Source organism: Podarcis gaigeae (assembly GCF_964106915.1).
Source record: "Podarcis gaigeae genome assembly, chromosome: 12".
NCBI lineage: Eukaryota > Metazoa > Chordata > Lepidosauria > Squamata > Lacertidae > Podarcis > Podarcis gaigeae.
The window spans coordinates 39,088,369-39,115,182 of record NC_139688.1 but is presented as its reverse complement, the minus strand read 5'-3'; the positions used below and the strand labels follow the sequence as shown (position 1 = coordinate 39,115,182).

The 26,814-nt window shown below is 40.0% G+C and overlaps 1 protein-coding gene across 25 annotated transcripts in view; it reads left to right on the top strand.

Annotated features, from left to right (window-relative positions):
• Positions 1-26,814, top strand: part of TBC1D5 (TBC1 domain family member 5) — a 254,655-nt gene that overhangs the window by 209,760 nt on the left and 18,081 nt on the right. For 15 of the 25 annotated variants that reach the window (XM_083705758.1, XM_083705747.1, XM_083705753.1 and 12 more), the window contains exons 16-19: positions 2,048-2,133; positions 7,359-7,615; positions 12,990-13,079; positions 17,326-17,489. In XM_083705758.1, the coding sequence (XP_083561884.1) occupies positions 2,048-2,133; positions 7,359-7,615; positions 12,990-13,079; positions 17,326-17,489 (597 nt within the window). The remainder of the gene's footprint in view (positions 1-2,047; positions 2,134-7,358; positions 7,616-12,989; positions 13,080-17,325; positions 17,490-26,814) is intronic. The other 10 variants (XM_083705751.1, XM_083705738.1, XM_083705752.1 and 7 more) reach the window with 1 other exon arrangement.

Genomic DNA, 26,814 nt, shown 5'->3' with positions numbered 1-26,814 from the left:
GGTCTGAAGGACAGTGGACTGGCCCCCTGCTGAAAAAGTTTGCTGACCCCTGGGGTAGAATCAACTCCTGACAGTGCTTGTGTGTCACGTCCCTCCAGCGGCTCATCTCCTGCAATGGGCAATCTCCTCCCTAGGGGCATTTTTCCCTCCCTCCCTGCATCATTGTTGCAGAACAGTCTACTCAGCTCTTTCAAGAAATTCCTCATCTTGCCCAGTAGCTCAAAGTGTGGATAGACAGGCCTCAAGTTTCTGTACCTTCTCTTCCAGCAAGGCAACCAGCTTGCACTTGCCGCAGGTGTGGTTTTGCACATTCTCAGACAAGAAGACAAACATGGCACCCTTGCAAATGCCCCTGTTACAAGTCCTGCTCACAAAAATGAAGGCGTGTTTACAAGCTTGGCTTGTAAAATAAAGGGACAGCCCAAGACACCTTGCTGCCTGATTTGGACAAAGTGGCCACACACACATACCCATTCCATGTTCAGAAGACCAGACTAACGGTTTAGTTTTACTTCAACACTGATGATGCGGCAGCCTGTTCCACCATAGCTTAAGGCAGCAGGCTAACTTAGGGGACATAGAGAAGGACTCATGCCACACATAGTTCTGTCTTCCAGCTCCTTGCCCTTGCCCCCATCTACCATCTAACGGCATACTTGGGAATAGTAGTTCTTAGAGCAGGCATAGGCAACTTTGGCCCTCCAGATGTTTTGGACTATAATTCCCATCATCCCTGACCACTGATCCTATTAGCTAAGGATCATGGGAGTTGTAGGCCAAAACATCTGGAGGGCCGAAGGTTGCCTATGCCTGGCTTAGAGCAGTGCTCAACTTCAATTCCTTTCTAACAGCTGCAGCTGTTTTAGACACACACACACTCAAAAATGAATAAGCAGAACCTGAAGTTTATAAACACCTAGCACTCAAGAAACATGAGTTTTATTTTGTAGTGCAGTTTCTAAATCCTGTTAATTTCTGGAACAGAAATATACCAAAAATGTTGTTTTATCTCTGGTTTGACAGTAAAATAGAAAGCTTTGTAAATGTACAATCAAAGTAAAAAAAGATGGGAGGGAGAGATGTTTCTTCCCCTGAAGTTATTGAATTGTCATTGATGTGCATAAAAATGTACATATAGCTTCAGAAAACTTAGAGCTACAGGTATGAAAACTTTCCTGCTAATTCCTATTACAGTTCATGAGCTCAAAATAGTGTTGCTTTTTATTGATTTCTAGCTTGGAAGGCTTCAAGATAGAATAGACATTGTAGTGTCTCTAGACAGCAATAAATATAGAATTTTAGCAACCTGAATGAAAAATATCCCAGCAGAAATCCCTTGAGGCTTAAAACTAGGGATGGGAAAGAGCTGTAGTACAAGACCATCTGTAGGTCACAGTTTCCTCATCCCTGATATAGAGGTTATAGCATGCTACCATACCAAGTCTCCCATTAATGGAAATTTTATTTCTAAAAGCAGTTTAAAACCAGTCTTCTCTACGTTTTAGAGAAAATTGATCTTGAAGCACAGAACCAAATCATAGAAACTTATTCAATTATGATTATATATATATATATATATATATATATATCTCACCATAGTTTTGTTTGTTTGTTGTGTTATCTGCATATGTTCCTTAAAGTTACTATCGAATAATGTGTGTTCTTTTATAGAAATAGATTATTAATCCAGAATAATTTACTTAAAGCAAAGTTTAATTTAAATTAAAAATATTAATTTTTTCATTTGCCACCTTTGAAGGAAAAATAAGACAGCTATTTCAATATTCTGTACAAAATATGTAGCCTCCTATTGTGGGCTAGCATTCTATCCTGTATTTGTTTGTAATAGTGGGAGAGAAGGTTGTATGCACCATCTAGTGGCTATGCTAGATTTAGTCAGAAAAAGAATAGTAACCTGAAACATAGCCATAATTTTCCCTAATACTTTTAGCTGGGACAAATGATATGAATAGTATTATGTTACAGTATAATGACAATTTGCTATCCATTCTTTTACTTATGCAGTATGATCATTCTATATTTTTAGAGAAATCCAAGACCTGTGACTTACCAGTTTCAACAAAATTTGGATTACTACAAAGCACGTGGAGCAGACTTGATGAATAAAACTCGGTAAGCCTTTATCGTATTTTGCCCAAATAAAATGTCTTTAGAAAAAACTTATACAGGTTAATAATCCTATATTCATTTGGGACTAAGTTCCATGTGCATCAGAGGCCTGCTCTTGAGTAGAATTGCATAGGGTTGCAACCATGATTTGTTTCTGTTTTTAAATTAGGTAACAGGTAAAACTGATTGCTGAACTTGGTTTTTACAAATAAGAAAAACTAAGAAAACCCCAGCCTGGATCAGACCAACGGTCCATGTAGTAAAATAATATTTATTACCTTTAAACCTTACAAAAAGGAGAAAAAGAAAAGAAAAAAAGAACGAGCAAAAGAAAGAAAATACAATACAATACAATATATAAACAGTACACAACATTAATACATTAAACAAAAGAAACACACAAAGCAAAAACAATTTAAAAACATACATCATGCCATCTCAATACCCTCTCTTTCATTCCCTTGTTTCATCCACCTCCTCTCACCTCCCTTTTTGTATTCCATTTCTATTAATTATTTCAGCAAATCCTTTCCATCTTTCTCCATTTTCTGTCATATGGTTATCTTTACATATTTTAACCTTATTTTCCATTAATACTATAATACTTATTTATACTTAATTCATTGTAACATTTCTACTAAGGCCATATAATTCCATTCCATCATTTTTCTAACACTCATTATTATTACATTATTTCTATATATAAACTTTAAACTTTTTCCAATATTCTTCCACCGTCTCTTCTCCCTGGTCTCAGATTCTGCCAGTCTTTTCCGTCAATTCCATGTAGTCCATCAACTTGGTGATCTTCTGTCCGAGGCTCTTAACTCTTTTCCAAGTCCCTTCTGCGAGTCTTCTTCATATTTATGCATGCACTTTACTTTTCCTTCCTTTGAAGCTGAAGAGTAGATCTCGGGGAAATTCCCACCTGGCAATGTTTTTATTCCTTCTCGACAGGTCAGCCAAATCTCCATAATTAAAACTAAAATTCAAAATATATTTCAGGGCATATTTCAAAGTTCCTCCAAATCTGGAGGTCCCCACAACTCCAGTCTCCTCCTGACCCAAGTCCAGGTCCCAAAGGTCAGTAAATCCCTGCATGAAGGGATCTATCCAACTTTCCTTCTCCAGTCCAAACAGGGCTCCAATCCTCAAACTCCGACTTTCTCTAAATTCACTCATAAATGGCATCAACTTATAATCACCAAATTGCATCTGTAAGGCTGGGGCTCTCTCCCCCTTCAGACCAACGGTCCATGTAACCCAATGTCCTGTTTTATCACAGTGGCCAGCCAGATGATTATGTGAAGCAATTGAGGGCAATTGTCATTTGTAATGTTGCTCCCAGCAGGTGCCTAATATATTAAGTAAATAAATGTTTGGTGGTATACTGCCATTAAACTCGGAGATTTCATATATATGAAGCTGTGTTCACAGGGAGCACTCATTGACCCTGACAACATAAAGGGGCAACTCCTGCTAATCCAGAGTCCTTTATCTAGTCTAAGAAGAATGTGTTGATCTTTTTAGCAAATGTCAAAATAGGTAAAGGTGATCACGGCCCTATCTTATATTTCAGAGACCTTTCCCTGACCATTAAATAGGTAGATCCTTGCTCAACTTCACACCATAGATCCAGCATGGTGTCATGGTTTGATAAATGGACTAGCAGCAGGGAGACCCATATTAAAATCCCACCCACTCCCCCAAATGTTAAAAAAGAAAAAAGGACCACTTCCTGACTCCCACTGCTGCTTGGTGAGGAGATCAATCAGGGTAGTAGGGTTAAGGGTTAGGGTTAGCAGAAAAATAGCAGAAGGAAGAAGAAGAAGAAGAAGAGTTTGGATTTGATATCCCGCCTTTCACTCCCCTTCAGGAGTCTCAAAGCAGCTAACATTCTCCTTTCCCTTCCTCCCCCACAACAAACACTCTGTGAGGTGAGTGGGGCTGAGAGACTTCAAAGAAGTGTGACTGGCCCAAGGTCACCCAGCAGCTGCATGTGGAGGAGCGGAGACACGAACCCGGTTCACCAGATTACGTGACTACCGCTCTTAACCACTACACCACACTGCAGACAAAGCAGTAGAGCCACAGCGGGGGGGGGGGGCGAATGTGGCATTGTGTGAAGGGAGAAGACAAAAAGCGCCCCAGAGGACGCTTTGTCCAAGACCTTCTCAGACCTGGCAGGCTCCTGGTCTCAGTACAGTGGTACCTCGGGTTACTTACGCTTCAGGTTACATACGCTTCAGGTTACAGACTCTTCTAACCCAGAAATAGTGCTTCAGGTTAAGAACTTTGCTTCAGGATGAGAACAGAAATTGTGCTCCGGTGGCGCGGCAGCAGTGGGAGGCCCCATTAGCTAAAGTGGTACCTCAGGTTAAGAACAGTTTCAGGTTAAGAACGGACCTCCGGAATGAATTAAGTACTTAACCTGAGGTACCACTGTAATTACTCATGACAGTTGGCACACCTTCTATTAAGAGCATTAAATAAAAATAAGATTTAGTCAGGAACCAAAGTTTACCAAGTGGTGGCAAAACTTTTTCTCAGGGACAATCTGATTGACAATATCAGTTGTCGGCAGCCACATGGTTAAAGGGCATCTTGCCACGCCACCCCTTTAGATAAGGATATCTGTATATAAGAGTGGGATACACAGACTTGGCTCAGGCATTAAATAATTGTACTTTTTCAAATAAGAGCTGCAGTTTGTTAATTTAATTGTTGCATTAATTAATTAAGCCTTTCAGTTAAGACCTAGGCCAAAATTTGTCCCACAATACACAAGAGGATACCATTTTTCCAGTGTTATAGATAGCTACAGCATTTCTAGGTTGAATTCTTTGAATCAAGTATGTGCAAGTTCAACATAGCAGCATCTTGCTTCCAAATGGCATCCAGCATAGCAATGGAAACAAAGTCTGTGGCCTTCATATCTGGAACCCTTGTGCTGAGTTTGGTAATGGTATCTCAAGAGATGGCCAAACATATGCCAAAAAATGGGCAACGTCATGCCACAGGTCACATTTTAGCCCCCCATCTTGATTAAAAATACAGTGGTACCTCGGGTTAAGTACTTAATTCATTCCAGAGGTCCGTTCTTAACCTGAAACTGTTCTTAACCTGAAGCACCACTTTAGCCAATGGGGCCTCCTGCTGCTGCTGCACTACCAGAGCACAATTTCTGTTCTCATCCTGAAGCAAAGTTCTTAACCTGAAGCACTATTTCTGGGTTAGCGGAGTCTGTAACATGAAGCGTATGTAACCTGAGGTACCACTGTACCACTTGGCACCTGAACATAAACTTAGGCCCCTCATCTCTACCTCAGCGACCCATGTGCTGAATTTGTTGGCAATATCTTAAAAGGTGGCTGAAACTATGTCAAAAACTGGGCGAAGTCACACAGTTTTGATTTAAAACAGTCTGCCACCACAGCCCTCATTCCGAGTTTAGTGATGATATATTAAGAGGTGGCCCAAACTATGCAAAAAAATGGGCAAAGTCACACCAAAGTGATGTTTCGGTCTGCCATCTTGATTCAATATGGTGGCTGGCATCTAAATGTCAGTGAAGAGCAACCCCCCCTACCTTGGGAATCCTCTTGCCAAGTTTGGCAATGTTATCTTGACAGGCATCCAAATGTATTGAGGAAAAACAGACAAACCACTTTCCAAAATATATAGTAGATTTCACCATTGTGATTCAAATTTTAATTAATGCATATGCTTTGCAAAAAACATATATTAAAAATGCAGAATTAAAAACCACACAATTGTGTTGTATTTATAGCAAGTTTCCCAATGGCTACATAATGGGAACATATTTGAATCAGCTTTCTTAAACAAAGCATTTTCATCTGAGCAAAACACAGCTTGTTTTAAAAATATCCATTGATATCCAAGGTCAATGATGCTTATTGTGCTGAAACAAAATCATCTTCTCCAGAGTCTGGATTCACAACTTCTTGACATTCATGTTTTTAAAGTAATACCTTGCTTTTAAATGTATTTCTTAATGACTGTGTAACATAATCAATCCCCATTTTTCTGGTGATCATTGTGTAATTTTTGTGTATCTTGATGGTTAAGCCATAGATATGGATCCTTGTTTGGTGGCTAAAACCATCTCTTACATCCATATATCGAAACATTCAAAGGTAGCAGAGAGAGAGCGCGCACACTTAATTTGTCAAATCTCTTCTATCTATAACTTCCTGTCCCAATCCTTGTTTGCTTAAACTGCTGCTTCGGAAAGTTGCTGCTATGACAAGGACATAGCAAGGGGGGAATAAACAAGCAGATGGAACATCAGAATTATTGTTGGGGAAAGGAGAGTTCCTAAGAACACTGTACAGGATCACAGCTGGTGCACAGCTAGTCCAGTAAAAGGACCCAAGTCTCTCCATCTCAGCATCTTCCTCTCAACAGCAGCAGAGGTGGGAAAGAAAGGGGCATATGTCTGCTTTTAGGTGTGCAGTGAAGTTTTGCCTAAGTAGACTTCCATTGGATTCTGATGTTAATGTATGCTGCTCCTGTTTTAAATTGCTTTGTCTTTTCTGGGATTTTATGTGGTGCCTTACCTATTTAGCCTCACAGTATCTCGGTTTCTTTGTAAGCTGTTTCGTGTGCTTCAGTAAAAGGAAAGTGGAATGTAAATTAAAATCATAACCTCTAAGGAGTGGAAAGGAAACTCCGCATTTCCTTCTCAGCAGTGACAAAGGTTGAGCCTTGGTGTTCATGTCTGTATGTGGGAGGGGATTTCTCACCTCACCTCATGGACTCAGCTTGTGATTTTGGAATGAATGGACTATCAGATTCATGTCTATGGCACGGCCTTTTAGGCTTCGTCGGTGTGGAAGACAAAAACTGCCACCTACACTTGACACCGAGGTCACCATTATAGTCATCACAAGTGAAGGAAATATGTTGCTTCCATCTGAACAATATTTGTGAGAGAACTCCCCCCCCCCCCCCGTTTGAATAAATGCTAAACAGTCGCTTCTGTGGGAGAAAATTCAGTGTGGTTTTCAGGTGGTTCAGACAAGGAGGAAACTATTTCCTGAGTCCCTGAATCTGCCAATATAGACTAATGGCTCTTCTTTCATTAAAACAGAACTCTGAAAAATAGTGCTTGTCCTTATAGAGTCCTATTGGGGGGGTGAGAAAGTTTTTGACAATGCCACATACAACACTATTGTAGCAATGCTGTGTTTCCTCTTGTTTTACAGTGTCAGTGCCAAGGTGGCTCCGCTGAACATCAATAAAGTTTCTAGTAGCTTACTGAATTTTGGCCGAAAGCTGATTTCCCCAGCCATGACATCAGGTGGTGCCACTGGGCTAGTTGTAGGTAGCAGTGGCAGCTTTTCTTCTGTTGCAGTGCCCATTAGGAGCTCAGTGGAGCTCCCTCAACAACAACTGCAGCAGCAACAGCAGCAACAACAGAGAATTATGAAATCTGAAAGTGTACCAGTTCAACTAAGCAAAGGTAAATATATGACATTACTTGGTTTTGAGACGAAATCCTATAATGAGCAAAGCTTAGAGGCTTTTAGCCCAATATTTGGGCAGTTTTATCAAGTCTACATGTGACCTTCAGCCTTCCACAGCTTCTCAGCTCCTGATCATGTTTATCTCTCTTCTAAACTAAAACCACTAAAACCCTTTCTGCAGTTACCCTGCCACTCTCCAAGTTCTCCATCTTGTTTCACCTTCTTTCCATGCTATTGCATCTGCCAGCCCTCTTTGCCCTAACCCTTTGCTTGCTGCTTCTGACTGCTACATTCTCTAGCCCCTATCTCCTAGTGCCTTCCTTGACCTGATTCTGTACCCTTTCCCTATGTGTTTCCCTGCCCTGCCAAAATCTACTTCTGTTATAGTGAGAAAGTTCAGTCAGTCATCACCATACCATTCCTCAGTGCTTTGCAATATAGAATCTCATATGGTAGTTTGCAAAGGGGTATTTTAAGTATATTCATTCATGTGTTTGCCCTTTTACTAATAAACACTATTACAACTTTGTAAAAAAAATAATTATAAAATTTTGGCCTGTTTTGAAGATACTTTGAATATATATTGGTATATTTTGATTATTTATAACACTCGTGGGGAAACTACTAAATTCAACAAGTTGTTGAATCACTTGTTCTGATTTAGCTCTGAAGAAATGTTGCTGTATTTTGTGGCTTCAGATAAAGGAGCATGACTATTCATATGTCATTTTGAGTCTAAGCTCCATTCATGATTTATAAACGTTCTCTTTTCTATTAGTGGCAATAAGAGAAAAGCATGCATTAGCATAGTCAAATAACTATAAAGGTCATGTTACTCCTAAAATTCTCATTCTAAAGAAGTAGCTCAACCAGATGATCAGATGTGTATCTCACCACACCACACTTACGCACACTAAATGCTCTGCCAGAGCCTTGGTCACAGTGTTTCCTCACACTTCCTCTTGTGCTTTCTTGGGGAGGTCATGACTATGAAGAAGCCACCACTCCATGTAAAGGCTGTCTTGCAATTAGGACAGACTACCTAACCCTATGCTGACCACATGACCCGGAAGCTGTACACTGGCTCCCTCAGCCAGTAAAGCGAGATGAGCGCTGCAACCCCAGAGTTGGTCACGACTGGACCTAATGGTCAGGGGTCCCTTTACTTTTACCTAACCCTAAGATGCCTGAAACACTTCTATTGCTTCTGCTGACATATCAGTTTGCTTTATGATCTACTACATAAGATTTGACAAATGTCTGTAAAATATACTCCTTTTAGTGAACTTGAAGTTTGTTGGTTTCTGGTATTTTTATTCTTAACTTGTAGTTCTGTATTTAGTATAGCAGAAGTGATTGAGAAGTTGTTGTTATTTATAAACATCCTTGTACAGTCAAACCTCAGTTGTCGAACTTAATCTGTTCCGGAAGCCCATTCAGCTTCCAAAATGTTTGACAACCAAGGCACAGCTTCCGATTGGCTGCAGGAGCTTCCTGCACTCAAGCGGAACCCACGCCAGATGTTCAGCTTCTGAAAAACATTCGAAAACCGGAACACTTACACTTTTTGGGAGCCAAAACATACGGTAACAGAGGCGTTTGGGAGCCAAGGTTTGACTGTAACACTCCCTCCCCAGTTTTGAATAAGATATTGAAACATGTTGTGACCAAACATAAATCTGTGCTACCAAAGTGCCATGCATCCATTGTTGTTTTTACTGGTATTAACTGCTGCTGCTAATAAACATTCATACTATTTAAAAGCAACAACAAATTTCTGCTTTTAAGCAAAAATATTTTTTGCATTCACTGTAAATGCCTTCCATTCATGATGATGTCTTAAAACTATGACTAATATTTCTATATAGGTTAGGCTTCACTGTTGTTGTATAAAATCATGCTTGGTCTTCCTTTTATTAGTTTAAAGAGCCACTGAGCATGTAAAAGCAATCCCAGATTACCAGGCTACCATTAAAGTTTGTTAAAAGTGTTCTGAGGACAGGCCACCCACATATGGATTTGAAAGAGCACTATCAAGTTTGCTAAACTCCTCTGAAGTATTGCTGTTAACTTATTAGTAATCCCCAAACTGGCTGTTCACTATGTAAAGAGAAGTGCTAATCAATACTTATTTATTTAGGTAGATCTTTAGCCTATTCCTATAAAAATTCAAAGGATCACGAAACCATCTAGTCATCAGGCATCACCATTACAATTTTGTGAGATGCTTGGGACATCTCAATTCGCATGGCATTCACACATACCGGAAAGGAGGTATTTCAAGATCACCTGAAAAAGCAGAATTTCATTGTCCTGAGTAGGTAAACAAAAAAAACCCAAACACCTAAAGTTTATACTTGCGCAGTTAGAAACTTCTAAGAGTTACAAGTCCATTTTCCAAAACCATAGCAGGACATTCAAGGTTTGCCACTTGCCTCCATTAGTTCTAAGTTAATGGAACAGAAACAAGCAAATTTACTCAACAGTAAGAAAACTGCAACTGAAAATACAATCTGCAAATCGGTTTTGAATCTCTGGTGTCCCATCCTTTAGGGAAAAGCTGTCAGGATGAGAGAAAGAATGACCAACCAACAGTGTGCATAAGAGCAATAGGCAAGGCTTGTTAAAAACCAATCAAGGCTGGCACCCCCAACCCCCACCCCCCAACAAAGTGGCGAACATCAGCCTAACAACAAAGGTTTTAGCACTTCAAATGCTGGAATTCCATGAAAGGAGGACAGACAAGCAGAATCAACAAAGAAAAAAAGCAAACATGTATGGTTGTAACTAGCGAACACGATTTCATAGAAGGAAATGGAACATCAAAAAATATAACTTCTTGTAACTGGATTTTTTTAGCCTGCATGCCCCAAAGTAGGGTTGTTGTTTTTTTGTATTGTGGAAGTTGGCCATACCATAGAAATCATGACCATTATAGGCCTGGTTCATGACATGGCATGCTAGGCACTCTTGTAAATTTAGTCAATTACCAAATTGATATTGTTTCACACCACCCCAATCTCCAAGTAGTGCAGGATTCCAGAGGTTCCAGGAACTTACACAGGGTTTGTGTTCCTTTTGGAAATGAGGTGCAGTGAAGACTGTGGTGTACTTACGATATTTGGTTTATTTACACATACAGTGGTACCTCAGGATACATATGCTTCAGGTTACATATGCTTCAGGTTACAGACTCCGCTAACCCAGAAATAGTGCTTCAGGTTCAGAACTTTGCTTCAGGATGAGAACAGAAATCGTTCTCTGGCAGTGCAGCGGCAGCGGGAGGACCTATTAGCTAAAGTGGTGCTTCAGGTTAAGAACAGTTTCAGGTTAAAAACGGACCTCCGGAACGAATTAAGTACTTAACCTGAGGTACCACAGTATTTAAAACCTGAGCCTGCAATGTAGGGGTTAACAGCTTCAGCACCCCAAGAGGGTCTTGCTTCTCCCAGAGTTGCATCCTTGGATTTAAACAGTCACCTCAAAAAGCTCTTAACACTTACTAGAGCCAGGGATTAGATTCCTCTTGCACCCATTTTAACCCCCCAAAGCCAGATGAAATTCTGACTTTTGCTTAATCCAGGGATTATAGGAGTCTGGCACCATCAAACTCATAACAGTGTTTAGGATTTGATTTACCTTCTGTTTGTTACATAGGGGAGCAATATGATTACATAACAACCACAGAACAAGCCACAAATCTTGCAGATATTTATGAGGGTGTATTTATTTCAGCATGCAGGAGGTTGACTGTTTGCCTTGCTCCTGTTACATAGGTCTGCATGTGAGAGAGAATCTACAAAACTAAACAAAAAACTGAAGGAAAAGTGCAATGTTAGATTCCGTATCTTCATCACCTTTCCAGCACAGACTACCAGCCCCAAGTGCACATTGTTTCTTTATTGGTCCGCTTCTGTTAATCAGTAATGGTGCTCTAAATGTCAGGCTAAAAACCATGCATGTCTCATTATCGTCAAAAGCAAATATTCAGAATACTTGTTAAAATCTAAAAGTGAAGTTAGACTGTTTTCTTCTTGTTCTAGTGTTAGTGGTTCATTATACTGGCATTAAGGGACGTGGGTGGCGCTGTGGTCTAAAACACAGAGCCCAGGGCTTGCCAATCAGAAGGTCGGTGGTTCAAAACCCCACAACGGGGTGAGCCCCCATTGCTCGGTCCCTGCTCCTGCCAACCTAGCAGTTCGAAAGCACATCAAAGTGCAAGTAGATAAATAGGTACTGCTCTGGCGGGAAGGTGAACGGCATTTCCGTGTGCTGCTCTGGTTCGCCAGAAGTGGCTCGGTCATGCTGGCCACATGACCCAGAAGCTGTATGCCTGCTCCCTCAGCCACTAAAGCAAGATGAGCGCCGCAACCCCAGAGTCGTCTGTGACTGGACCTAACGTTCAGGGATCCCTTTACCTTTACCTTTATACTGGCATTACCTCTTGGGCAATTCATGCTGTAGTAGGAACAGAAATGCTTGGTTGATCTGACTGCCATATTAAACCCTAATCATATATAATTCTGATTAAAGGTTAGGGGATTATTACTAATAAATAGTTTAGGTGGGAACTTTATACCCACTTGCCTGAGACTGAGCCTCAATGAGTTCAGTGGGACTTACTTCTGAGTAGACGTGTATAGGGTTGCACTATTAATTACCAATAATTTATACCTTTTCTTACTGGAAACTTTGTGTGTTGAGTGCCTCCTGTGGAAATGCTGTAAATTGATCGTAAAAGCAATAGCTAATGAAAAGACTCCAGTTGGTTTGTAATATTAAACAAAGGCATCCAGGGACTGAGGAAGACAGTCTTCTTTTCAAAAAATATCTCCTGTTATATTTGAAAATTAATAGAATACACTTCTTATAACTGTTAACATTCTTAAGATAAAGAACTTTGCTTTAATACTTCTTAATAATTTAATTATTCCCATTTTCTTATCAAGAACTGACTTCAAGAATCCTTTTAGATCTCATGTTTGACATATATTTAAGAGGTGTAATGTGAAATTAGACATAATCATTATCCTAAATCCTTGTACTCCAAGAATCTGTGGTGGTCTTTATTTACCAAGTTTTACAGGGTTCAAAAAAAGTGTGTGTTCTTATTTTTAAGATTTTACAAATTGTTCAAATAAATGCATACTCTGTGGAGTAGTAGATTTGTAAATGTAGGGAATGTTGGCATTAAAGGGAAGTGAAATGGAAAAATCAGATGACAGTTAGGCATATATCTCAGGGAAAGTAGATCAGATGTCAAACATTGTATTTGTAATAGAAAGGGGTCGTTTCCCATTCTTAGTTAGACAAAAAATGAAAGACTTCTATTTCTGTTACGGTAAAGTTTTTTTTAACTTTATTTACTAGGAGATGTAGTTACAGGCAATGATGCTCAAGTGTCGGTTCCTGTCCAGAATCTCACTGCCCTCCAAGGGATAGTTGCTACAGCAACCCATGGTATGTTTGCCTGTCACATTTTTATTGGAAAGCCAGACCCACGCCTGTTTCATTTGTGGTGTTGTCATTTCCAGTGTGTAGCATACATCGTACTTCCACTAAGTGGTGCTGTTGTTTAGAAAAAAGAAATTTCCTTTATTTAATCACCATATGAGATGTGTTGTCTTGCCTTTACTTTATGTATCAGCTTTCCTCTCAGCTATTTTTTAAAATTATTATTATTATTACCATTTTGTTTCAGATAGTATCATGCTATTCAGGTACACTGTAGGAATTTTGATTTAGGACTTTCGGAAAGAATATCTTCTTAGCCTACAATGCTTTTTAAAAAAATCTTCAATTAAGAGCCTACACCTGAAGTAGTGCATTGTAAATCTAATGATGTAAAAGATTCCCTTCATTTAGAAAGCTAGTATTTATATGAAGCAGAGTCTTTTCCCAACATTTGACAGTATTATGTGGAAGGGGATTATTTTGTGACTTTGCTGAAACCATAGGAGTGTATCCAATTAAGTTATACTCATAGTAGTCTTAATTGAAATTCATGGGCTGTTTGTCATGTCCATTAATTCAGTTATTCTGCTCTGAGTATTAGATACATCCCCATAGCTCAGATCCTTAATTTCCATGTTGAATCAGAGTTCAGGCAGCGGCCATTTTAGACACGTCCAATTGATGCTCAATCGCTGATGTGCAGATCCTTTTGGACCTGGAAGAAGGCAGAACAAAGGTGGGGCAAAATAATGTGGGGCACATGAGGGCCAGGAATGGAACTCCCACACAAAATGGTTGTCACTTATGACTGTAAAAGTAAAACAAATTCTTCTTCTTTTTAACTCACTCTATTTTAAAAGCAAAGTTGCTTAAACATTCAGAATTGTAAATTGTTTTTCAGATTTTGTGTTTCTTCTCTATGGCTGCCTCCTGATTTCAGGGAAAAAAGGAGTGATATCAGACTTGCTACTTGTTTTGTTGATGGATAGATTTATATTGGTCATTGGCCTTGGCACTATTAAATTTCCCCCCAAAAATAAGTTCTATAAAATAGAATAGATACAGCTTCCAAAGGTAGAGTCTTCAATATATCTTACACAGAGATCATATAATTTATCATGCTTCTGCAACTTTTTAGCAGACTTTCCCAACTAACAATCTAAATAATGCAGCATATCTTCTAATTGTTGATTTATCCCAAAGTTAAAAAGCTGCTTTATGAAGTTTACACTTTTGACCTGCAAGTACATATTGATCCAGTTCACAAATAACTCAAAGCCATGCCACAACTTACTGAAAATACATGGGCTCCTGGTGAGAAGATTCTGGGCACTTTGGTCCTCCTGCTGTGAGCAAAGCCATGGTTTGGCTTAGCAATACATCAGCACATGGGCTTAGGGTTTATCTCACTTTAGAAAAACCATGATTTGTACCTAAGGTTTGTTCTGTGGCTTACCACTTGCAAAGTACACTTTTTTGTAACCTCAGGTCTAAAAACATTAAAAAAATATCTAAAAACACTTTTTAGTTGGGCAGAATTCATGTTAAAATAGAGTTCTACAATAGGGATTTGAAACCAACACTTGGGGTGACATTAGTATATGTACAATTACAGCTAGCAGACAATTTTTTTCTTAATATCTATATTTTTAAAATACCATTTTTATCCTGCCCATCAAGGAGCTCATACATTGGTTTTCCATGAGCACCATTTACACTTCAAGCAGCCTACCTCTGACAACCTATTGACTTCCATAAGCAGCTGGGGACTTGAACTCAGGTATAAATAGAGATTCAAGTATACTTCTCCTCACCATGATCCTCTTGTTATATTTAACAGTCGACACAAGAGTGAAGGATAGGAATTTATCAAAAGAGAGCATTCACAAATACCACTCCACAGAACTGTAAAGAATGGGATGGGGGCAATTTTTCCCCACCTGTTGACTAGAAAACCTAATTACAGATAGTACTTAGTATGTATGCACTCCTCCATTTTATTGGAAGCATGGCACCTGTGATGAAATAGCTGCTGAGGATCTGGTAGGAGACTAACTGCCATCTGGTATGATGTATAGTAAAAGAGTGAACCAAAGCTGGTGGGACCAGAAGAAACATGAGAGTTCCTTCCCTCTTTGGCTTGCACTTCCCCTCTAAACATGTATCTTAGCAGTATTCCTTTGTCTTGATGGAAGCAGTCAGCGGAGGTGTCTGGCAAGGCCTGTCAACATTACTTCTATCTCAATCAGATTAGGCTCTCCTTATTGTCATCACTGAAGTTTGGCAGGGAATAGTTGCCAGGAACATAGGAAGCTGCCTTGTCCTTCTAGCTCAGTACACTCTGCACTGGCTAGGAGGAGCTGTCGAGGATTACAGACAGGGGTGATCTGAAATTGCCGGTGTAGTCTGCACAATTCCAATCTAACTAAAGCCCCATTTGGGTGTTCAGGAAACAGAGGCCTCCCTGTGATTGGGAATCACACATCATCGAGGTTCTCAGTTGCTGGGAGGATTCTGTGCACATTCAGATCTTCCGCCCAATGCACAAAGGACTTGTGGTTGCAGCCGGCAGAGTCTGGGATATTGTTGAGGAGGCAGTCATGCACAGCCCCTACTCTCTTTCAGCCTGAACAGGCTCAGTGGCATCTTAGTAAAAAAAAATTGAGGCTGTACTGTGGGTGAGAGACATCAAAGGCCACCAAGTGTGTTTATGGCTGAGCTCAGCATCTTAATTTCTACTCCTCTGGGTGATTTGCAAGACTGAATTAGTCTGTGCTGGTTTTGCCCTTTAAATCTCTAAATGGCTTGGGACCATGATTCCTAATGGGCAGCCTTTTCCTATATAAGCCTATGTACTCATTAAGATCTGCTGGAGAGACACTTTTTTATAGCCCATCTAAATCTGGTTGAAATGAGAGAGAGAGAGTGCGCCAGAACCTTTCCTCTCCTCTGGCTGTGCTCAGGCATTGGAATTTACCTCCCTCGTTTTGCCTCTTCTGTCACTGTGTGAAGGTGTTTCTGTTCTAGGGGTTGTTTTACCTGCTGGGTTGTTGACTGGCTTCTCATCTCCCTGGCTCCTTAGCTTCTGTAATCATGTGTCTCTTGAATTTGTTTATATTCTTATTTTATTGTTACATTTTAGTTTTTTATATTAAATGTATTTGCTCCCTTGAGTGTTTGTAAGGGCATTATTATTATTATTATTATTATTGATAAATAAGCACACTGTACCTGCTAAATGTCGTGAAGCTATTCTCATATCATGCTCTGTTTGTCTTAAGCTCCAAACATCACACATGCAAGTGAACATTGATTTATGCAGTGGTCATATATATATTACAGGATCTGAGCTATTGCCTTTTTTTTTTTTTAAGCCCGTGTTCCTAACTGTTGCACCTAATGAACAGGAAGAACATGCAACTGATTTTGGGATTAGGGTCACACCAATAAAACCTGCAACAAAATATTGCAGTGTGGACTGTTCCAGTCAGCCAGGCACATATGTTCTCAGAATACTCCATTCCACTTCCCCCCGGTTTCTGGTTTTTCCTTCCTCTCCAGCAGATTGCCAGCATTCCATGCCAACTGAAGATGCTCAGCCCTTTTTTTTTGCTATTTTTGGGGTTTTCTGGCCCCTGAAGAATTATTTTCTAAAGATCTTTTGTTCTTATGCAAATCTTGGGGTTCCCCTAAACTTGCTCACATATTTCTCTTATCTATGAATCATGCTGTTTTGGTTATGCAAGGATCAGTTTGGAGAACTGAGTTGGTACATAGGATTCCACTGCATTACATACATCCATTTTATCCTTACCAATGCCTCCTCTGTCAAGCTACCACTTCACTACTTGCCTCCAAATTCCTTGTCTAGCAAATATTAAAAACTCTGTATTTGGGAAGGAGGGAGAGAGAAATTGTTTGAGGATTTTTTTACACTGTCGTGCATAGATTGAGTACTGAATGCACGCCTTTCATAGGGCACTGTCCATGTTTCTTGCACAGGATTTGTTTTATGTGTTTGACTTGTATTTGTCTTGTGGAGAGTGTGCGTTGAAGGCATGGCACTGGGCAGACCTGCCTGTCTCACAGTGGCAAGTCCCTCTGTGTGTGGACAAATGTGCTTTGATGTTACAAAATCTCATTCTGTGTTCATCTGTTTACAAAGGTTACTGACTGACACTTCAGATAGGGAGCACTTTGATGGCAATGTTTTCCACTGATCATTTTTTGTTTCCCTCTGTTTGCTTTACAGGGCAGGGTTCAAAAAATGTCAGCGCTTCTCCAAGCATTGAAAGTTTGTCTGGGGGACGTGAATACACAGGGTCTCCACCTTTGTCTGCAACCAAGAAAGAGTCTTTTTTCAGTACTATTTCCCATTCTCGTTCGCACAGCAGAAGTATGAGCAAAAAAGAGTCTGTAAGTCCCTATTGCTTATTGATCTCATATTATCTCCCATATTTGCACTGGTCTGCTTTTTCATTCAGGGACCTATGTACACAGGCAGGCACGTATCTTGTGACACAGGAAAGATCTGTTCCGAACTTTAATGGAGGATTATTTCCCTTACTTTCTGTTTTTGTGTGTGTCTTCCTTAACTCATGAACAGCCATGGTGTCCTCTAAATAAGAAAGGCACCCTGTTCCCACTTCAGCACCAGGTCTGACAGGCTTCAGCAGCTGATGAAGTCCCAGAACACTTGCAAAGCCTACTGGTTCTGACACCTAATATGCACCCCACCCCTCCCATCCTATCCTGGCACTAGGTGACTGTGTTTTAAATTTCTCACAATGGTCTCCCATGTTTAACATTGCAATAGGGCATTTGGGAATGTTAAATGGTGGCTCACAGTCACCCATGCTGCCACCAGAAAGTTGGTGGCCAAGGACTCACTGATGTAGAAGAGGACTCAGTGAGGACCACTTTGACAAATGCTCCATCAGACTTTACACGAGTCTTCTAGGCAGCAAATTCCTGTTCCCTGCTTTAGCTGCTGTGTTGCCAGAGAAGCTTATATGGCACTGATAAAGTTGTGAGAGCAGGGGAGATGGAATAGGAAAGATGTGTTCCAATTCTCTCTGACGCCTCCTCAGGTTCTCCTTAAATGCAGCCTTTTCTGCTCATGCAAGAGCAAGTGCAGAGCCACAGTCATTGCCACTGCCTCCAAAATAGCTGCACACATATCTCTTCAGTGCCAGTACAATAGGGAAGTACCGTAATGGTTTCTCATGCCTCAGTGTAAGGTGCAGTGCAGCCTTTCCCCATCAAACAATAGGAAAGGTGCTGAGATCTTGGCTCCTGGTCTGTTGCCGTTGTGCTACAAATCATACTGTGAATCAACTTTGTAATGCATCTTTTGATATCTTTACTGAAAAGTAGGAATGCACCATCTCTATGCGCATTCCAAAATTGATGCCTTGCGTGTGATGCAAGTAAGCACACAGAAAGTATCATCATTTTCTAGCACAGGCAAAGAGGACATGGCAGCTGAAAAGGTATGTTTTTGCCAGGTTGCACCTTCCATCAGTGGCGATCAATGCAAACAGTGTCACGTTCCCATTGGAAACATTGGAACGTGTGTTTCCTTATTTATTTTTGTAAAATATTATAACCTGCCAAATTTCCAAAAATAAATTCAAGGTGGCTAACAAATCCATGCATCACATCACGCAATATATCCCAGTTCCCTTTCCTTAATCATAAGGGTTGACATAAAGACCCTAAACTACAATGATAAGTTCCAAGGCAGCCATTAAAACAAAAACTTCAGAAATAAAAGGAAAAACACACACTGTGGAGGCCTATTTAAACAGCCACATTTTTGCCCGCAACCTGAAGCAATACTGTGCATCCCTTGGCTGGAAAGAAAGCTCTGCCAAAGAGCTAAATGCCTTAGGAGAAGGCAGGCAGGCACTGTGGAGGATGCTTGATGTATGTTCAAGTGTAGCAGGCTACAAAGAGGAGTTGCTCAACCCACATATCCTTTTGAATAATCAGAGGAGCTCACTTTTATGAATTCTCCTTGTATCCTCCCTATACTACTGTAAAGTGTTGCAAAATTGAAACTGGGTTCTTAAAGCGAGTTTGGGAGCATATTCCGGGTCCTTTTAACCTTGGCTTGGCAGAAGATGCACATTGGAAGGAGGGGGAAATGCGTAAGAGTGGGAGGCAGTGGAGAGCCCCCCTGATCCCACTGATCATTCCCTGTATCTTACCCCAGTGTCTGAGCTCTAGGTGTTCTGCCAGCTAAGGACAAAAAAGGAGATTTGGAACATATCTTTTACAACTGCAAAATAGCAAACGTATTTTGCTTAATAGAAGAAAGTAGATACACAGTATCTATACACAGTATATAAAATTCATCCTTTAAGAATTTAAGAATTTAAATACACCAATAGTAACTAATACATTTTGAATTAGTTTAGCCTTTTAAAATGTATTCATGAAGCTTTCATCACCAAATATTATTTAAGAGCCAACTGCTTTTCCTACTTTTACTCAGATATGATCCATAATCTCCTTACTATAGCCAGAATTTAAGTCTAATGCTTCTTTCATCTTGTAACATTAGGTTGTAAAAGAATTTTCTTCTGATTCTTTGTTATCATCTTACTTAGTTAGACTTCTTGACAATCTATAAATGTGAGAAAAGGAAGAGGGAGCGTGACTATAAACAAATAGTCTTCTTTAGTGCTGTTTCTTAAAAATAAAACAATAATCAGTAGCAAAATGATGATCAAAATTGTCTTTGGAGTAGTTCATTGCATCATTTTCAAGTGACAGAAGCTACTTTGTAATCAAGATATATGCACTCAGTGCCCAATGAAATCAGTAAGACAGGATTGGTTCATACAATTTCCTCCATATGATTAATCCTTGTCTTCCTAGAGCTCACACTCACATTGACATATAAAACACGTGAACTAAGTAATCAGAGCTGTAAACATAGTGGGGGCAGGGACATACAAGAACAACATATATTTTCCCATTACTTTAAATGAGTTGTGGTTATACACGAAAGCAGGCAACCGAGTTTCATCAGTATCATATGACAGTATCATGTGACAAAGCAGATGTTCTCAGTACTGTTAAATACACAATAAGTAAAATGGGGAAAGCCTACTTTAACATTTTATGACACTATATTGCCTGCAGCAAAGCTTCATTAGGTAGTTTCTTCACCACCTTTCAACTTTGAAAGGAAACACAACTAACCCAAGCCCTCAGCCCAATACAGTTCAGAGTTGAGCAATAAATTGAACCTCTCTTCAGCCCAAATGCAAGGCATTGTTATTTAGTAATGAAACATCAAGACTCCTCAAGTGTAACCATAGCAAAAAATAAAGATAAACTGGATGTTAGTCCTACTTCTCCTTAACCTTAGAGCAGGCATCCCCAAACTCAGCCCTCCAGATGTTTTGGGACTACAATTCCCATCATCCCTGACCACTGGTCCTGTTAGCTAGGAACGAAGGGAGTTGTAGTCCCAAAACATCTGGAGAGCAGAGTTTGGGGATGCCTGCCTTAGAGGATAAGGCAAATCTTTTTTCTTTTTCTTTTTAAGCATGGGACCATAAGTCCACAGCATGCTTTAAAGGCAGTATTAAGACTCATCCAATTCTAGCTTTGGTGTAGAATCCTTACATCCGATCCCTTGGAGCAGAAAGAGGAGATAAATATAGGAACAAAACCTCAGAATGGTAGAAAATCAATGACAAACCTAGACAGCATCTTAAAAAGCAGAGACATCACCTTGCCAACAAAGGTCCGTATAGTAAAAGCTATGGTTTTCCCAGTAGTGATGTATGGAAGTAAGAGCTGGACCATAAAGAAGGCTGATCGCCAAAGAATTGATGCTTTTGAATTATGGTGCTGGAGGAGACGCTTGAGAGTCCCATGGACTGCAAGAAGATCAAACCTCTCCATTCTTAAGGAAATCAGCCTTGAGTGCTCACTGGAAGGACAGATCCTGAAGCTGAGGCTCCAAAACATTGGCCACCTCATGAGAAGAGAAGGCTCCCTGGAAAAGACCCTGATGTTGGGAAAGAGAAGGGGACGACAGAGGATGAGATGGTTGGACAGTGTTCTCGAAGCTACCAGCATGAGTTTGACCAAACTGCGGGAGGCAGTGGAAGACAGGAGTGCCTGGCGTGCTCTGGTCCATGGGGTCACGAAGAGTCAGACACGACTAAACAACAACAGAGCTCTAAGAAAACTCATGAAGATTGTATAAATAGAATGTTTTTAAAATTTAATCATGCAGTGTCTTGGTGAAATTAAGCCTGTTTCCATTTCAATAGTTTCAAGCATCTAGTACTTCCTCACAAGCAAATGCTTTTTTAATAAGCATTTTGGTGCCAGTGTTTTTATTTGTAAACATTTGCCTACACTTAATTATTATGCCAGTATTACTCCTAACTTCCAAACATAGTCAACAGAGCTGTAAAGAAACCAAAATGTGAAATTGCAATCCCATACCTACATGACATCATATTACCATGGAAATTTCATAACCTACAAATCTGAAGATACTGAGTAAAAGTGAATGCTGCGTTTCTGAAGAGGTTTGCTTTCTCCTGTGTCTCTTTTATTAACATATCTCATCTAGTCTTGCTGACAGTGCTGCCATCCTATGGCCAGTAGAAATCTGTTATTAATGAATACCTTGTTCATAAATACAGCTTCAAACAATACTTACTGCAGTTTTCTGAAGTGGCACCCCATGGTTAGTTATGTGGTAAGCAATTCTGTGTATTTCCAGAGTCCAGCCATGTAGGAACGTAAGCAAAACTTGCTATGAGCAAGTATCTACTCCTGTATTCTGTTAATGCTTTTGAGGTGCTGTAACTGATCCCAGCTAGCTGATCCAGAAGGTCATTGTTAATTCTAATGGTCAGTATAATGAAAAGTCACTCAGACGACCAGGAGAATCAACAGGCAATACTCCTCCTGCCCATCTCACAGCCACAGTTCAGCTATCCAGTTAAGCAAGGCCAGAAACCAGTACTAGACAGAATCCACATATTTAGTACTATTCAAGATAAGCTGGAGCTGTAACTTTAAAACAAGCTTCAGTAAGTTTTAAGCATCAACAACTCCAATACAAGTTTCAGCTAGGTGATTTCTTCATCTCATCTTTCCTTCTGCAACTTCTGTGGGCTTCAAGATAATCATTATCAGGACTGGTTCATGCAGTGCTCCATCTTGACCATGTCATGGTCATGTCATGCCCCTAGGATTCTAAGCTTCCAGACATTGCCTGGGCTGGATGAGAAGAAGCAATGCACAACTGAAAAAATATGTCCCAGTATGCAAAAGTCACACAAATGGAGTGATAAGTAGCACTAATTGAATTCAGAAAGACAAGAGAACATGTCATGAATCAGACTCTGTAAACAAACAAATATGTAGACGCATCCAGAATTAAACAGGTGTGCAATTTGTCTGAGGTGCATAGTAGCAATGAATACTACTAAAGTGAAACCATACATTTCCATTTCCCCCCAGTACCTATACTTTTTGAGTTAACTTATAAAGAATGTATATGATCAAGTGCCTACATGCATATTTTGACAGGATATGTTGGTGCACTTAAAGCCAGGGGCGGTGTTGGGGTTAGCATCGTTGGACACCTACCAAGGCCCATACTCCAACAGAGGACCCACTTTTGACCTCCAGAGACCCTTCCCCCTTCTCCTGCTCCTTGCTGTTGCTACCTGGTCACTTGCCCCCTCTAGGTTTGTGTGTGAGCATGAAAAGAGCATCATCCACAACACATTGACCTCTTCTGGACAAGAGTATAGATTGAGCCAGAGGGAGCAAGCAGGTGAATGAGCAGTGATTATGTGTGCAAGGAGGTGGGCTCACAGCGGGAGAGAGCACTCAGGGCATCTGACCTAAATGATTCTCAAAATTAGGAACAGACACCGCTAAACACTATGCCTGCTAAGTTTTGAGAGATTTGTTAATATTTTGGCATTAGTGGAGTAATCGCTGCTCACATGCTGTTTGCATAGACAATACAACAATTCCTTAAATGTCACTTGAACATTATCATGAGTTAACATTTATGTATTAGTGCCAGAAAGCAGACTGTTGCAAAAGAATGGAAACATTAGATGATATTTTCGTAGCCATAATAACCTTGGGTGAATGACGCGAGAAGGAAAATTCATTCTGCCATCCATTTGGCCACTTACAATAGTAATAGGCTGTTCTTGATGCTAATCACAAGATGCTGTACGTTGTATGTGCTTTGTGAAGGCACCTCTCTGTGCCTCCCTCCCCCCCCCCCCCAGTTATAGGGGAAATAAATTCAATTAATATGACAGCACTATTTATTTTCCCAAGATGTTGGTAAGAAACATAGTTTCTAGTTTAAACAGGATTTATGCAATTAAAATATGATTGTCGCAGTTTTCATTTCATTCTTCCAATGTGTGTGAAGCAAATGTCCTCTCTTCTGTTTCATAATCATCATATTTAGCCTTTTTTATGGCATCCTTCAAAAGCTTAAAGCATGTCACAGGTATCCATCTCTGTAAGCCTTACAACAGCTGGTAAAACATGCCATTATTAGTATTGAACTGGAGGAATCTGAAGGCCAGCTAGTCTGTTAACGGCTGGGATGAAATTTGATTCGGGGACTTCCTGAGCCCCTTTCAGTTATTACCATCTGTATGACTAGTGCAGGGGGGAAGGAAGGCTGGGGTTGGCTCCTGACTCCACCCTGAACATCACATGCCTGCCTGGTTCCAAAAACTGGTGTCTACATATAGGACAAAAGTCTAAAGAGGGTACCACATGTACTCGTGGAGACTCTTCCATGTGACTGGGAGCGCAATTCAGTCAACTCATGGAAAAAGCTGCATTCCTTGCATTGATTACCATGTTTATATAGAGGAATAACTTCCACTTGTGCAATGGAGCTTCCTCTTCTCTCCCCCCACCCCAGCCAGGTACCTTCCCCACCCCCAAAATCTGCTCTAGGGTTTCCCCCAGTTCCCTGGAACATATTTTGGGTTGTTCCATTGCACTAGCAGAGGTTTTACTTGCTCAGTGATTTAAAAGCTGGATTAAAATGTGACATTAGCAAAGTAAACAACATTTATAGTTATTTATTTATTTTAAAATATTTTAGGGTGCTTTTTTAGGCCATGTGCACCCAATAAAACAGCATAAAACAACAAAGAAAAGTGCATTTAAAAAAACACCTATGCAGTAAAACCTCATTAAAAGAAAGAGAGAAAGCTGAATTCAACAGAAATATCATCCAACCAATAAAAAGTTGCTCCTGGAAGGCTAATTGAAGAAGAGAGGTCTTCAAGGCCTTTTGAAAACCCTTCCCCATGGCAGCTTGACGCGGGTCTGATGGAAAGGAATCCCAGACTTGTGGGCCCACCATATGGAAAAAACTCTCCATTAAATAAATATAGGTTTATGGAGTGCTTTTTTCTTAAAAAATCTTTAGGGGTACTCTCATTTTGACTCAAATCACCATTTTATAGTTCAAATCGGGGGAAATAAATACAGGAAATGGACAAAAGTACAGTACAAAGATTCACAAAATGTTTTGGGGTACCCCTGCATCCCCCCAGAAAAAAAGCACTGGGGTATGTGTGACAGTCTCATGTGTAAGGAAGTAAACCCGCTTTCAAAATGTTTACTAAAGGTTTGGTTGTTTGTAACATGCTGTGTGGTTTTTGTACAAACATCAAGTAGTATAGTCTGTAATGAACAGAAACATATCTTAAATTACGTTGTGAAAGTGGTGACCTAGTTGAATACATTACTGGCTTGCAAGTAAAGCATCCAGCTCACTTTTGGGTTTAATTGAAGTGGTTGCTGAGTATCTTTAGATTACAGTGGTCTAGAGGTATAAATGTGTGGGAAGTACTTGCTGCAGTTTCCTAGAAATGAACTTCCCAGAACTGGTGACAGTTTTCTTCCTCTCAGCAGAACAGTCTCATGGGTTGAATTTTCTCCTTCTTAGTTGTTTTCACAGTGGAACAACTTATTCATCATTACTATTGTTGCATTCCTTGCTTCTACTAGCATTACTGCTGACATGTTCCTGTCAACCCTGAAATTATTAGCTGTTTTTTAAAAAAAATCTAAGTGGCAATTTAGCAATTGTTCTATTGTGTTTGTTAAGATGGAAACTTAACAGGTTTGCTTAAGTAATTTTGAATCTGTTTTAAGCAAATACCTCATAGGCGATTTCATTTTGTAGAGGTTTTCACTAGTTGAATAATTCCCCATATTGCTTGGCTGACATAAATATTTGTCTTCATAATGTAACATTTATGAAATCCTTTGCCAAGCAATGGTTGCCAAATCCTTGGTCTCCAGAAAGGATTGTCAGCAGCTGATAAGATGCAACTGTTAGATGCTACCTTTAGCTGCAGCAAGTACCTTTTAATCTAGAATCTAGAATCGCTTTTAGACTGCCATTCTGCTGAGACCATAATAGAATGGTCCTACGAGCAATTGGTTAATGTATCAGAAAGCGTTCCTCCCAATCTTGGGTTTAAGGACTGACGTAACTACTTTCAAAAACAGTTTCCAACATAGCAAACCTTTACACATACATCTTACCTGCCATTTTTCTAGACTGGGGTCCGAATTTAGATTCTTCATTTACTTGTTCCTGTCTAAATTTAGAATGGCACAGGAAGCCGTGTGAAACGCGGTTGTTTTGCTCTTCTAAAAGTCTGGCTCTGCAAGTGTGTCTGAATAGCACCACAGATACTCTTCAGCCCTATTTCCGCACAAAAGAATTTTGTGAGAGCATTTGAAAAGCATTAGAGTTATGTAGGACCCTCTAGTAAACTTACATCTGTTAATAGCTAAGAAATCTGCAGTTAATTTAATGCTACTGACTCATGACTACAAATATAACACAATTTGCAATCCTGCCCATATGTCTGTTGTAACAAAGTAGAATTGCATTGTTTGATTAATCTGGAAAAGAAGATTACACTCATAATTACCGGTTGCATGAAACATGTGATGCCTTTATAATTTGTAGAATAAAATAAATGCAGACCGTTAGAGATGGCCCATAGCCTAGACCACTTTGGCAGAGAGAAAAATGATGCTCCCAGTAGTGATAATAATCCTAACCCGCTTACCTGGGTTAAGGCCCCATTGAACTCAATAGGATTTACTTCTGAGTAGGCATGGTTGGGACTCTGCTGTAAATAACTACATAACTGATTAAAAAGGTTGCCTCGCCCTGCCTAATGGTAAAGCCAGTTTCAAAATTATGCCCCCTCTTTGGTCAGTCACAGAGTATTTTTATATGAGGCTGCACCACAGAGAGAGATAGCAAAGCAGGGTTATTCCATTGCCTCTACTGCAAGACTTGTGGATATAAGTTAGACTTTTACCTTTCCTCAATAATTAGACTAGATGACCCTCATGGTCCCTTCCAACTCTTCAGGGCTATGATCAACACAAGTTTTAGACTTGACTAATTTTTCATATTGATTTCAATGGGAGCTAAGGAAAACCAACTTCCTCTGGATCTGACCCAAGTGCTGTGTCAGCCCTTGAGAGGTGTTGGGTTACAGAAGCTGGAACATCACTGTTGTCTACAAAAGACCATAGGCAGCCTTGAGAACTGGTAAAAGTCCTTGAACTTACCTACCCTAAAGAAGACAAATCATTTGTCTAGGTACATGTTTTGACTGGAGACATGCAAGGTGGTATTCTGGAAAGCAGAGTCTGTAACAAAAAAGTA